This window comes from Capra hircus, chromosome 8 (assembly GCF_001704415.2).
Source record: "Capra hircus breed San Clemente chromosome 8, ASM170441v1, whole genome shotgun sequence".
Taxonomy (NCBI): Eukaryota; Metazoa; Chordata; class Mammalia; order Artiodactyla; family Bovidae; genus Capra; species Capra hircus.
Genome location: NC_030815.1, coordinates 70116927 through 70132040, shown reverse-complemented (window position 1 = coordinate 70132040; position 15114 = coordinate 70116927). Strand labels below are relative to the sequence as shown.

The window sequence follows — 15114 nt, the reverse complement described above, 5'->3', positions numbered from 1 at the left end:
CCCAAGGAAACCCCTCCCGCCTCACCTGGTCCTACAAAACCGTGATCATATCGGGCCCCCAGCTGATGGTCCCCTCTTCCCCCTGGCCAAGTCTGGTGGGAGGAGGCAGGAGAAGAGGGTGGTTCAGTAGCACTGCACAGAGATTGTACATGGGTTTCATTTTACTTCATTTTCTCCCTTCTCTTCTCCTCCCTGTGGGTTCTCCAGATTCAGAATGTCCCACTTGCAGTCACAGGCCTGGGGCTCTTTGTTCAGTGTCTGAGCCCCCACCCTGCACCCTGTCCCAGGATGGGAGGTGCGGCAAGAGGGCCCTCCCCACCACTCAGTGGTTGTCTATTCTCTTCTAGGTCTCTTTGATGAATGCTGGCGCAAGGTGATGATTGGTTTCTCTAGCATCTGGCAGCATCAGACCCTCAGTAACTACTTCCGCCCCACAACAAAGCCCAGCGTGGACGTGGTCCCAGGTTTGTCCTATGCTGTTATCTCTGACTCTCTCAACTGGCCTGGGGGCTCTAGGCTGAATGTAGGAGGGAGACTGGCCTGCTGAGAGCTGGCCTAAGGCTGGTTAGCAGCGCTGGCCCTGTTTGAGACACCCTCACTCAAAGTGAGTGTTTTTTGCCTGGGCAGTGGTTCAGGAGTGGAGGGAGGAGGGACAGTGTCCTAATTTCTGTCTCCATAGCTGTTAGGGAAACTCAGAGAGGGCATGACTTGTCCCTGAACCATCAGGACTCTAATTCCCTCCCTGCCCCCTCCTCTTTTTCCCACCCTGCACCCCTCTGTCCTCTAACAGTGGCCCCCGACACCTCCCTGTCCTTGCCTCCTCCACCATCCTCTCTCCTCCCTGGTGCTCAGGGCCAGGTTGACCCGCTCTGAGACATCTGAGAGGTTGTGCTGTCCGGCAGGGCACCCACTGGCCCAGGGAGGCTGTGGAGCCCCTGTCCATGCATTCTAAGTCTCTTGAATCATGTCCGACTCTTTGCAACCCCATGGACTGTAGCCTGCTAGGCTCCTTAGTCCATGGGATCCTCCAGGGAAGAATACTGGAGTGGGTTACCATGCCCTCCTCCAGGGATCATTCCAGCCCAGGGATCGAACCCACATCTTACATCTCCTGCATTAGCAAGCAGGTTCTTTACCATGGGCGCCACCTGGGAAGCCCCGTGGAGCACCTGAACTGTGGCCAAAGCAGATGAGCTGTAGTATATAACTCGATACTGTTGTTCAAGGAGTCGGTAGAAAAAAGGACTATAATTTGTCTTGCTAACAGTTTTTTTTTTTTTTTCTGTATATTGATTACATGTTGAGGGGCTTCCCTGGTGGCTCAGATGGTAAAGAATTTGCCTGTAATGCAAGAGAACAGGGTTCAGTCCCTGGGTCAGGAAGATCCCCTGGAGAAGGGAAGGGCAACCCACTCCAGTATTCTTGCCTGGAGAATCTCATGGACAGAGGAGCCTGACAGGCTTCAGTCCATGAAGTCACAGTCAGACACACAACTGAGCAACTAACACTACATATTGCAGTGAAAAAACTTTTTAACTTATTTTTAATTGGAGGACAATTGCTTCACAATGCTGTGCTTGTTTCTGCTATGCAGCAACATGAACCAGCCATGCTGCTGCTGCTAAGTTGCTTCAGTCATGTCCGACTCTATGTGACCCCATAGGCGGCAGCCCACCAGGCTCCGCCATCCCTGGGATTCTCCAGGCAGGAACACTGGAGTGGGTTGCCATTTTCCTCTCCAATGCACGAAAGTGAAAAGTGAAAGTGAAGTCGCTCAGTCATGTCCGACTCTTCACGACTCCATGGACTGCGGCCTACCAGGCTCCTCAGTCCATGGGAGTTTCCAGGCAAGAGAACTGGAGTGGGGTCCCATTGCCTTAGGTACACATATATCCCCTCCCTCTTGAGCCTCCTTCAAACGCCCCCATCCCACCTCCCTTAGGTTATCACAGAGCACCAGATTGAGCTCTCTGTATTATAAAGCAACTTCCCATTAGCTATCTATACTACATATTAAAATGAAAATTTTTAGAATACTTTGAGTTAGTACCATATTTTATGAAAACTAGTATTGTTATTTTTCATGTTTTCAGTGTAACTGTTAGAGAATATAAACTTGTGTTGGGTGCCCTCCTTGTGTACTGTGGATGGTGGTGTGCACAGCATTTCACACACACAGCATTGAATCTGCAGCACAGTCCATGAGGCGGGTGGTGTTTGCTCCATTTTATGATGAAATTCTTGCTCAGAGTCTGTCCCCATCCAGCTCTACCACAGTGTCAGGCCCTGAGGCCGAGCAGGGTGTGAGGCCAGAGACCTTCCTCCCTCCAGGCCTTTGCTTTGTCCCCAGTGCAGAGGTGACAGCCAGGGAGCCTCACCCTCCTGACAAAGGCAGGTGCCCTCCTCTGAGGTCTGTTGCCCTCGCTCGCTGTCCCACCCTCTGTCTCATATCACAGATGCCTTCTCCCTCTGTGACAGCAGTCTCCTCTTCCAGATGGGCCCTCACCCCCTGCTTAGGGCAGGACTTTCTGCTGACCTGGACTGCCCCCAACTGCCCTGGGTGCTGGCGAAGTCCAATGCCCAAGGCCAGTGTGGCTTGTTTCTCTGCTGTTGGGAAGCAGGTCAGGGGCGCAGAGCAGCAGGCTTACCAGCAGGGGGAGCTCCTCAGGTTCCCATCCTGAAGTCAAGGCCTCAATTGAGGGTCCTCTGCCTTTGTGAAAGCCTGTTCCGACTCTGTCTCTGTGACTTTCCCTCAGCTTAGGCCTGAAGCTATTCTTCAGTGACTTGGCAGCTATCTTTTCCTTGTGACTTCTGTGATTCGCTCCTGAGGCAGTTGGGCCTCACATGAAATGAGATCCTTGTGGGCAGAGAATAGGCCTGGGTCTCTCCGGATGCCTTGTGTGAAATACTGCCAGTCACCAAGAAGGGACAGAGGACCTCAGTCAACACCATGATGGATGTCTTGGAAATGCTGGGACAAAAATTTACAAAACAGACAATTCAAGAGTGCCTGCTGAAAACAGGAAAGTATTAACATGTTTATGAAGAAAGTGAGACAGGCTCTGCTGTGCCCTGACTGAGGACCTCAGTCTTTCATTTCAGGACACACTCCTAATAGACTTCTAGTTTTTATTTGTATTTGTTTGAAATTTGTCATTCATGTTAATATGTATGTATTTAATGACGTAACTTATAATGAAAGTGTTAGTCACTGAGTCATGTCTAACTCTTTGCGACGCTATGGACTGTAGCCCACCAGGCTCTTCTGTCCTTGGGGTTTCTCCAGGCAAGAATACTGGAGTGGGTTGCCGTTTCCTTCTCCAGGGGATCTTCCCTACCCAGGGATAGAGCCTGGGTCTCCTGCGCTGCAGGCAGACTCTTTTCTCACTGAGCCACCAGGGAGGCCCCGTGACTTGTAATATACATCATTAATGTGCAAACATCTCGTATGTCTTTGTACTTTTATGTTTGTGCATATATTTATATGTGTAGAAAAACATTTTGCAAATATAATTTCTAGGCTTATGTGGGCTACCTGGTTGAGGACTGGCAAACCAAAGCAATTAGAAATACAAAAGGAGGGCATTCCCTGGCCATTCAGTGGTTAGGACTCTGCGCTGACAGCCCTAAATTCAGTCCCTGATCAGGAAGTAAGATCCCACAAGCCATGAGGCAAAAAGAAACAAACTAAAGCCTACAAAACAACAACAGTGAAGGAGAGCAAGCCCACTGCTGGGGGCGTTTGACCACTTTGGGATTACCTGGAGACTTCTTTAGGGTCCAGGCTTTAAACATGTCATCTTTTAGCTGGGTGAATATTTGTATTTTTAGTAGGGAGATGTTAACAAGTGAGCAGAGAGGGAGGGGAAGTGGCACCCCCGTGCTGTGTCTGGTGACCGTGCACTGGGCTGTCGTTCCCTGGGCTTCCTCCTACTCCTCTGGGAGGTTAGGGTGGGACGTGGGTTACATATGAGTGTGAGATAGATTCTGTTATCAGTGACCTTCATTCCATCTGGACTCAAGGAATAGAGGACAGGAATCTGCCATGGTTTCTGGGAGGAAGAAAGGACAGGCTCCTGGGTTATGTTCAGTGTTGGCTTCTTCTGCACTAGATGGGCCCCTCCTTGATACTGGTGCTCTGAGCCCAGAATTGCCTTTATTGTGTTTAAATTGGCTAACTAAGGATCTCAGCCCCTCTGTAAGCTTTGACCTTCGGCAGAAAAGACACAGAAATGCCGATTCTTAAATACTGTGAGAACTGACTTCAAATGCCTGCTATATTAGGGTTTTGTGTTTTTTTTAATTAAAAAAATTTTTTTAATGTTTTACTTCTGCTAAACCCTTCTCCATAGTATTCCGATCACTGAAGGATAATTTAATGGCAGAAGCAATTCTCAGGGAGGTTTTTGGTCTAGTCCATCTCAAGGCTTGTATGCCATCTTCCCTAAGGTTGATGTGACTGGTGTGGTCAAAATTGGAATTGCCTAAAATGTAGGTACAAATGGACACAGTGTGTGGAGGTCACGTGTGTCTGTAGAAGGGCCGACCCCCGAGGTCTTGGTGCTACATCCCTCTGGCCCTGATGCCCCTCCCTGTCCTGGAGCCGGGTGCTTCCTGTCTTTGCTGTTGTTTCTGTGCAGGACACTCTGCCTTCATCCCCAGGAGAAAGAAATGAATTCTTGGGACTGCCCTGGTGGGTCAGTGGTTAAGACTCTGCACTCCCAATGCAAGGAGCCCGGGTTCAATCTCTGGTTGGGGAACTGAGATCCCACATACCACAGCTAAGCACGTGCTCTGCAACTACTGAGCCCATGTGCTGTGGAGCCTGCGCATCACAGCCAGAGGAGCCTGTGTGCCGCAGTGAGGAGTCTGCACAGCTGAGATAAGCAAACAAGGTACAATAGCATTTGAAACTGTCCCCTTTATATTACAGAAACATGTGCATTTGTAAAACAGTTTAAAAACATAAATGGTCCAGTGTCAGGTCACTTGTCCCTTTCTCAGAAGGCTTCCTTGAGTGCCCATCTAAAGTATCAGCCTTGTCAGTATTTGTCATGTATATTCATTTGTACACGTTTATTGTGTGCTTTACTAATGAGAACCTTCAAGAAACGTGAAACTTGACTCCTTCGTTGCTTTCCGGTGGGTGCTTAGTCGCTCAGTCTTGTCTGACTCGTTGCGACCCCGTGAACTAAGCCTACCAGACTCCTCTGTCCACGGGATTCTCCAGGCAAGAATACTGGAGTTGCCATTTCCTACTCCAGGGGATCTTCCCAATCCAGGGATCGAACCCTCGTGTCCTGTGTCTCCTGCATTGCAGGCGAGTTCTTTGCCTGCTGAGCCATCTGGGAAGCATTACTGCTTTATGCCAATGCAAATGTGACAGTTTCAAGTTTTACTTGAAGGCTGGATGCCTGTTCAAGTTTCTCCTCAGTAATGAATCTGTGACCAAATTAAATATGCAATGTCATATACAAATTTTATAGTTTTATGTAAACATGCAATTTTATGATTTTGAACCAAGTTGAATATTCAGTGTTATATACAAATTTTGCAATTTTTCTATAAATATGCAGTTTAAAGAATTTATGGCCAAATTAAATATGCAATGTTATACAAAAATTTTATAATTTTATATAAATAAGCAATTGGATGAATTTGTGACCAAACTACATGGCAGTTACATAAACATTTTGCAATTTTATGTAAACATGCAATTTTATGACTTTGTGACCAAATTAAATATGTGATGTTATATACAAATATTATAATTTGATATATACTTTGGTACATTTTGACAAATATGGAATATTATAAAAAGTATACAAACTACAAAATGTTATGAAATTATATACTTTTCTATAAATATACAATTTTGTGAATTTGTGACCAAATTAAATATGTAATTTTATATAAAAAGAGGCATGTGTGTGTGTTTTTTCCCCATCCTCTGGTTCTCTGGAGCAGTTCTGAGTGAAGGGTACAGGGGTGTGTTCTTGCTGTGTGACCCACTCCTTCCTTCTCCCCTTTATGCCTCAGGCTGCATGGGTGTGTCTCCTGCTCTGACTCAAGATTTTCAGATGCCAGATTCCTAGGGGACTGGAATTCAGCCCCTCGTCCGTCCACCTCCTCCCGCTGTTCCCCTGGGAGAGGGGCCGGGCTCCTGCACAGCCTCCCTGCTGTGGTGTCTCTGAGTCCTATCTGGGCCTGCTGGGCTCCCTGGATGTACAGACTGGCTCTGACAGAGCTGTTGGGAAGGGCTGGTGGGGCCCTGCTTGCTGGAGTTCTTCTGCCGCCCCTCACTTGTGAGCCTCCTGCCACTCTGGGGCCACCTTCCCCTTCTGTCCCTGCTGTCCTTTCTGTATCCTCATCACAGGGGGTTTAGTGGCTCAGCCCTGCAACCTCATGGGAGACCCAACTGCCTTCCCTGGACCTTAGGGCCTTAGGGTAGGATCCCCCACCCACCTAGATTTCCTGGGGGAGCCCTGTGGTCCCAGCCCGTCCCCTTCCCCAGAGCAAAGGTGCTAGTGCAGAGCTGCACACCCCCTTTACTGCCCCCAGTCCTGCCTGTGAACAATTACATATTACATCAGGAGTGGGAAGAAAAATATTTTAGATCACAAATCAGGAGGAAGAGGTGAATTTATAATTACTTTAAATTCTTGAAAAGCAGTGTTGCCTGTGTGAGACCCCTATATCAAATCATCTAAGTTGTCCTTGAATGGAGAAGACTGATGGCCTCCATTTGTTTTTGTGTCTGTTAACACTTTATGAGTAGCTGAGGGGTGAGGGGGTGGTGAGGGTGTTATGGGCAATATTATATAATCAATAGGCTTGAGCTTCCCTGGTGGTTTACATGATAAAGAGTCTGCCTGCAATGGAGGAGCCACAGGTCCAATCCTGTGGTCTGGAAGATCTCCTGGAGAAGGAAATGGCAACCCACTCCAGTATTCTTGACTGGAGAATCCCGTGGACAGAAGAGCCTGGCAAGTCCCAGTCCATGGGGTCACAAGGAGTCAGACAGGACTGAGCGACTAACATTTCACATATGGGATGCATCTGAGCAGTTTTGCAGGATAGGTAAGAGCATGTATTAGTGGAAATTACCCTAAAACTTAGTGTTTTAAAACTACAGCCTTATTCTTGTTGTTCAGTCACTCAGTCGTGTCTGACTCTGTGACCCCATGGACTGCAGCATGCCAGACTTCCCTGTCCTTCACCCTCTCTCAGACTTTGCTCTAACTCATGTCCACTGAGTCGGTGATGCCATCCAACCTTCTCATCCTGTCGACCACTTCTTTTCATGCCTTCAATCTTTCCCAGCATCAGAATCTTTTCAAATGAGTGAGCTCTTCCCATCAGGTGGCCGAAGTATTGGAGCTTCAGCTTCAGTATCAGTCCTTCCAATGAATATTCAGGGTTCGTTTCCTTCAAGATTGACTGGTTTGATCTCCTTGCTATCCAAGGGACTCTCATGTCTTCTCCAGCACCACGGTTAAACAAAGCATCAGTTCCTCGGTGCTCAGCCTTCTTAATAGTCCTACTTTCACATCCGTACATGACTGCTGGAAATACTATAGCGTTGACCAGACGGATCTTTGTCAGCAAAGTGATGTCTCTGTTTCTAATACGGCATCTAGGTTTGTCACAGCCTTTATTACATCGCCATTTCTAATGGTTCAGGGTAGTTTGGTTCTCTGATACTGAGTCTCACCAGATTGGGGCTGTGGTCCCTTCAAGGCCTGAATGGAAAAGGACATGCTTCCAAGCAAACACATGAGGTGGGGGCTGGATTCAGTTCTTGGGGGCAGTTGGCAGGAGGCTGTCCGTTGTCCTTGTGATGTGGGCCTCTCCATTTATTGTTTATTAGTCACTCAATCATGTCAGACTCTGTAACCCCATGGACTGTAGCCTACCAGGCCCCTATATCCGTGGAGTTCTCGAGGCAAGAATACTGGAGTGGGTTGCTATTTCCTTCTCCAGGAGATCTTCCCAACCCAGGGATCAAACCCAAGTCTCCTGCATTAGTGGGTGGATTCTTCACAGCTGAGCCACCAGGGAAGCCCAGTCCTCTCCATATGTGTATATGTGCATGCTAAGTCGCCTCAGCTGTGTCCGACCCTTTGTGATCCTGTACCAGGCTCCCTCTGTCCATGGGATTCTCCAGGCAAGAATACTGGAGTGGATTGCCATGCCTTCCTCCAGGGGATCTTTCCAGTTCAGGGATTGAACTGGCATCTCTTGGGTCTCTAGCAATGGCAAGCAGGTTCTTTACCCCCAGTGCGACCAGGGAAGCTCAGGCCTCTCCATAGGGCTGCACAAAACATGGCAGCTTGTTTCATCAGAGCACGTGAGTGACTGGAGGTGGGGGAAGTCACCATCCTTTTATCCTGATCTTGAGACATCCCAGTGCTTCTCTTGATCCATTTCTCGGTATTTTGTCTGAAATTCTGACAGGTCTGAGATCCTACTTGCGAGTTAACGAGTTACCTTACCACAGTTATTTATGTGAGTCTTTATGAGTGTGCACGTATACCTGGGTAGCATGTATTTATAACAGTATACAAGTGTATATGTATGCATACAAACATACATACTAGCCAACTGTACACACACCATCACGTTGTGAGATCTCTGGATCAAGGATCAGACTGTTTTGTTGCCAAGTAAACTTAGCCCTGGTTCCCCATAGGGGGAGAGGGTAGAGGCATGTGTACCTGTGTGTGTAGTGGGGTTTACGCATAAATTCCAGGTTATGAAACTCGGAGCTTAAATAAATGGCTGACACAACTGCTCCTGCTCTCCTCTTCAGTAAGAAAGATCCTGTATTTTCTTCTGGAAGAGAAACAAAGTCTCTTTCAGAGGAAAGAAGCCTAGAATGTGAGTACATGGCCCTGATCAGCAGGGGACAACCTCGAGTCCCTACAGGGCAGTAGCCAACCTCTCCCTCCTAAGGTGTGTCAACCATTGGTGCTTGTTGCATGCTAAGTTGCTTCAGTCATGTCTAACTCTTTGCAGCCTTATGGACCTTAGCCCACCAGGCTTCTTTGTTCATGGGATTCGCCAGGCAAGAATACTGGAGTGGGTTGCCATGCGCTCTTACAGAGGCTCTTCTTGGCCCAGAGATGGAACCAGCATCTCTTAGGTCTCCTGCATTGACAGGGAGGGTTCTTTACCGCTAGCACCACCTGAAAAGTCCTGTTAACCCTTCAAACAGCCTTTAAGCAAAATTGCCCACAGTCTTTGCTCAAAAAACTTAAACTTTAAGCAAATCTGAAAAATATCATGTCCATTTTATAAACTGAAAATAATAGGATTAAAGGCCAGAAATTTGTCCCCAGTAGTAAAGATAAGCAGGGTGCACACACTCTCTCTGCCTGGATGTTAAACATTCACTCTATAGAATTTCATTAAATACATAGAAACTTTTAAAGATTTTTTTGACATCTCCCAATAGTTTGAGTTGGACAAATAGAAAATACAAAACTCAGTTTTTGGAATAGATTTCCACAAAAAGTGAAGTGACTTTTCACCCATCCCTTTCCTGGGTCCTGAGTCATCTTGGCCTGTTTTCTCTCGACTCCCCAGACGCGGGTTTTACCATGTCTCGGCACTTGACTGTATTCCTCTGGTTTCTTTTGTATTTCTGTCCCCTTGGGCACACCTCATGCTCTCCCTGCTGAATCACAGCAAAGGGTCTCTGGCGTTGACAGCTGTCTCTGTCCTCCATTATGCTACGATCCCACAGGAGTCTGGAATCTTCCTGATGCAAACCACTTCCCAGGATTTCCACCCCGCCCTCCCTGGAGAGTGTCCAGACAATGTCTTATTAAGCACGTGGCTTTTGCTCCATTCCCTGAGTTGCTGAAACCATTTCCACATGAATGACCATTATAGTCTACCTATTAGCCTTGTTAAATGCTCATGGGTTTTAGAGACATGTGGGCTTCCCCGGTGGCTCAGATGGTGAGGAATCTGCCTGCAATGCAGGAGACCTGGGTTGGGAAGATCCCCTGGAGAAGGGAATGGCAACCCATTCCAATGTTCTTGACTAGAGAATCCCCTGGACAGAGGAGCCTGGCAAGCTACAGTTCGTGGGTTGCCAAGAGTTGGACACAACCGAGTGACTAACACACACATAGACATTTATGTGACAAAATGTTTTTGTAGTAGTATTCAAACATCAAAAACTTCAACATAATTAAAATGTTCCCAATGGGATTCTGGTTAACTTACTGGTGTTAGACCCATACAGTATGTTAGGGAGTTATCAAAAGTAACATTGTAGCAAAATAATTAGTGAAATGAAAAAATGTATTAAAAAAAAAGGTGTTTAAAAATGTTAAGAGGAATAAACAAGATTATGAATAGTATTTACCTGTGGTGGTTTTAAGGCAGATGCACAAATTCTTTGATCTTTTTCTTTCAAGATATGTAGCTGAACATGGGGTGGAATTAGTGACTCATCTGTAATCATTAGGACATAGCAGAGATGGCTATACATGACCAGCTGCTAAAACTAGGATCTCTCTTCCAGATCAAAGGGCCTGCAACAAGCCATCACAGCAAAGTTCCTCAGGACAGTGCGGTAACCGTCTTTTATGGCACGCAGCCATGTCAAAGGGGTCCATGTCCACGTAGGGCCTCTGGCCCAGAGTCAAAAGCTAGCTCCCACAGCATCCCTCTGAAGGCCCACCGCTCACTGGCACTGGAGAACTCATCATTAACCAGACTTTCAAGGGCCGTCCACCAAACCCGCCTGTTTTCATCGTCCCCCAGGCAATGACATAGTCCATGGGGAACAAGTCTCTGCAAATAGCATTGTCTGTGATCTTAACTTGAAGTGCGTCCTCAGCCATATGGTTCCTAACAGCTACATCTTGGTGGATAACTTCCCTGCTGGACAGATAGCTCATTCCTCAGGCAACATGAACAGTCATGTGAACTAAGTCTTGTTGAGAAACCGCCTGTGGATTATGGGCCTCTACTAATTGGCACTGCCATAAAAACAATCTAAGATTCCCCCAGTTCATGTAAGCCGATATCCCCAAGGGCTTTTCTCCTTCTATACACATCCTGGTGACAGGAAGAAGATTTCTGTGATGAAGACCTCATAGCTTACAACTCTCGGTGAGCATCATTGTCACCTGAATTTCAAAAGCTTGATCTTTATCCGTTTTTACAAATACTTGCTTTTCTTTATTTGGATAGTTTTCTTTTTTTCCTTTAGCCACAGACTTTATTGTTTGAATATTTGCAACTATTATTCTATACACTTTCAATTTCTTCCAAAACTCTGTACTCCATATTGCTAGGTCACTTCACTCTCCATTTTATTCTACATTTCCATCAAGCAGTGTTTCCCCAAATCAAATCTGCCTGATTGTCTATTGTCATTGTTCAGTTGCTAAGTTGTGTCTGTCTCTTTGTGATGCCATGGACTGTAGGCCACCAGGCTCCTCTGTCCATGAGATTTCCCAGGCAAGAATACTGGAGTGGGTTGTCATTCCTTCTCCATATTTGGATCTTTTTCATCTACTAAAATCCCATGGAAAATATGCTCATAAGTACCTTATTGAAGTTCATCTTTTGGAATTATCCTCTGCCTGGATATTGCAATATCCTTCACCTTAGTGCTGGCCTCCAAAAGAGTGACACTTCTCAGGTTGTTCTTCAATGCTGCTTGAGTGAAAATAAAAACAAAATGCCAAACTTTGTCAATATGTCAGATATGACATCATCAACATAGCTCAGAAGTGACAATGCAAAACAATTTTTTAAACAAAAGCATGTTTATTATGCAATCTGAGACAAAGTGCAATCAGGAGGGAGCCTGATTATACTTTTAAAGAAAATGCACTCAGGAGTGAGTCTGGAATCAGAAGCAGCTTTGGTATTTGTTGGACTGTGATCCTCAGCCACTTTTGCCTAAACACACAGAATGGATGGGTCTGGTGCCCTGTGTGTTGGGCTGCAGGCCCAATTTCTTAACAAGGGGCAGATTAACTGGGCCCACCACCCCTGTGCCCAGTGGGCAAAGCTGAGTTGCTCTCGTGTCCTCATGGGGCTAGAGGGAGGGACTGACTGAAGACAAAGTGCCATGGGTTACACTTCAGAGGGGTGTGATGCAGGAGAAGGGTGTCGATTTTATTGATTGCAGCCCCATCCACTTCTTCTTCCATCTTCCTGGCTTCCTCCAGTTCTCCTGGATTTAGCACCAGTTAACCTCAACTTCGGCCCCTTACCTAGATTTCTCAAGAATTTCATCTGGCTATAAATAGGAGGAGAAAAAAAAAAAACAAAAAAAACCTTTTTGCTGTGCTCAAAGACTCTGCATAACCACCCTGCTTTTAAAAAACAGAGTATAGCACCAGAACACTACATCTTATTCCCTTTCATTTCCTTTTGTAATAGTTGAAAATAACACGAGGTGCTTTGGCTGAAAGTCAAGCTTATTCTAGACCCTGACTACCCTATAAAGACACAATTACACAAAGGCTCTGCAGAGCTCCACCTTCTCACCCCATGGCACAAACCCCAGTTCCTAGCTAGAGACCAAGGCCAGGATGCATTTCTTGGTCAGCCTGCTCAAGGTGGATGCTTATGTAACTCTTACCTTCTTCTAAGCAAAAGCAGGAAATCTGGAAATGAGTTTTCTAAAATAAAGAAAGGCACGTTCAGGAGATGGTTAAAATGGCAATCATTTCATACTAATTATTTTTCTAGATCATTTGAGGTGCTGGAGAAGAGTCATAAGAGTCCTTTGGAGAACAAGGATTTTGGCCAACTGATGGGAAGAACTGACTCATTGGAAAAGCCCCTGTTGCTGGGAAAGATTGATGGCAGGAGGAGAGGGGAGTGACAGAGGATGAGATGCTTGGATGGCATCACCGACTCAGTGGACATGAGTTTGAGCAGACTCTGGGAGATAGTGAAGGACAGGGAAGCCTGGCATGCTGCAGTCCATGGGGTAACAGAGTCGGACACAACTGAGTGATGGAACAACAGCAACAAATGAGGATTAAAGTCATGTACATTGGATGCTCAGTGTGTGGGACCATTGAATAAATTCACTCTGTTACTGTTGAATCACTGTGATTACTGTAAATGAAGAAACTGGCTGGAATTCCCCTTTCAAAAAAAAAAAGTTTTTTTTTAGGACTTCGATGTTGGGCCTGTGGTTAAGCATCCACCTGCCAATGCACAAGAGACAGGTTCCATCCTTCATCCAGGGATATCTCACAGGCCCTGGGGCAACTAAGCTGGTGTGCCATACCTACTGAAGCACACACGCTCTGCAGCCCATGCTCCAAAACAAGAGAATCCACATCAATGAGAAGCCTGTGCATTATATCTAGAGAAAGCCTGAGCATAGCAATAAGATCCAGTGCAGCCAAAAATAAATAAATAAGTGAAAAAAAAAAAAAGATTAGTTCATGTCTAAAAAAAAAACTTAGCATTGTTCAAGGTAATGCTTGCTTACAAGCATTTGTTTTGTTAGGAGAAATAATTACATTAAAGAAAATTTTATCATATTAAAAAGGCCTCTCTTATAAACAGGGTCAAATATTGTATATTTAAAAATAATATTTATTCTATGTTTTGTTAGACATATTTCCTGCAGAAGATAAAATGATGCATATATATAGAAACCTCACTGCTTCTCCATCATCTAGATATAGCACTCTCAGCACATTCAGTTCAGTTCAGTTCAGTTCAGTTCAGTCAGTCGTGTCCGACCGACTCTTTGCGACCCCATGCCTTGCAGCACGCCAGGCCTCCCTGTCCATCACCAACTCCCAGAGTTCACTCAAACTCTTGTCCATCGAGTCGGTGATGCCATCCAGCCATCTCATGCTCTGTCGTTCTCTTCTCCACCTGCCCCCCAATCCCTCTCAGCATCAGGGTCTTTTCCAATGAGTCAACTCTTCACATGAGGTGGCCAAAGTATTGGAGTTTCAGCTTCAGCATCAGTCCCTCCAATGAACACCCAGGACTGACCTCCTTTAGGAGGGACTGGTTGGACCTCCTTGCAGTCCAAGGGACTCTCAAGAGTCTTCTCCAACACCACAATTCAAAAGCATCAATTCTTCAGTGCTCAGCTTTCTTCACATTCCAATTCTCACATACATACATGACTACTGGAAAAACCATAGCCTTGACTAGACGAACCTTTGTTAGCAAAATAATGTCTCTGCTTTTCAATATGCTATCTAGGTTGGTCATAACTTTTCTTTCAAGGACTAAGTGTCTTTTAATTTCGTGGCTGCAGTCACCACCTGCAGTGATTTTGGAACCCAAAAAAATAAAGTCTGACACTGTTTCCACTGTTTCCCATCTATTTGCCATGAAGTGATGAGACCAGATTCCGTGATCTTCGTTTTCTGAATATTGCACGTTAAGCCAACTTTTTCACTCTCCTCTTTCACGTTCATCAAGAGGTTTTTTAGTTCCTCTCCACTTTCTGCCATAAGGGTGGTGTCATCTGCATATCTGAGGTGATTGATATTTCTCCCAGCAATCTTGATTCCAGCTTGTGCTTCTTCCAGCCCAGCGTTTCTCATGATGTACTCTGCATAGAAGTTAAATAAGCAGGGTGACAGTATACAGCCTTGATGTACTCCTTTTCCTATTTGGAACCAGTCTGTTGTTCCATGTCCAGTTCTAACTGTTGCTTCCTGACCTGCATATAGGTTTCTCAAGAGACAGGTCAGGTGGTTTGGTGTTCCCATCTCTTGAAGAATTTTCCACAGTTTATTGTGGTCCACACAGTAAAAGGCTTTGGCATAGTCAATAAAGCAGAAATAGATGTTTTTTTTGGAACTCTCTTGCTTTTTTGATGATCCAGCAGATGTTGGCAATTTGATTTCTGGTTCCTCTGCCTTTTTTAAAACCAGATTGAACATCTGGAAGTTCATGGTTCACGTAGTGCTGAAGCCTGGCTTGGAGAATTTTGAGCATTACTTTACTAGCGTTGAGATGAGTGCAATTGTGTGGTAGTTTGAGCATTCTTTGGCATTGCCTTTCTTTGGGATTAGAATGAAAACTGACCTTTTCCAGTCCTGTGGCCACTGCTGAGTTTTCCAAATTTGCTGGCAAATTGAGTGCAGCATT

The 15114-nt window shown here is 45.8% G+C and overlaps 1 protein-coding gene across 6 annotated transcripts in view; it reads left to right on the top strand.

Annotated features, from left to right (window-relative positions):
• Window positions 1-12844, top strand: part of LOC102175959 (tumor necrosis factor receptor superfamily member 10B) — a 41547-nt gene extending 28703 nt beyond the window's left edge. For 2 of the 6 annotated variants that reach the window (XM_018052327.1, XM_018052325.1), the window contains exons 6-8: window positions 348-464; window positions 10538-11130; window positions 12727-12844. In XM_018052327.1, the coding sequence (XP_017907816.1) occupies window positions 348-464; window positions 10538-10641 (221 nt within the window). In that variant the 3' untranslated portion in view covers window positions 10642-11130; window positions 12727-12844. Of the gene's footprint in view, window positions 1-347; window positions 465-2494; window positions 3196-10537; window positions 11441-12726 lie in introns of those variants that run through there. The other 4 variants (XM_018052326.1, XM_018052328.1, XM_018052330.1 and 1 more) reach the window with 4 other exon arrangements.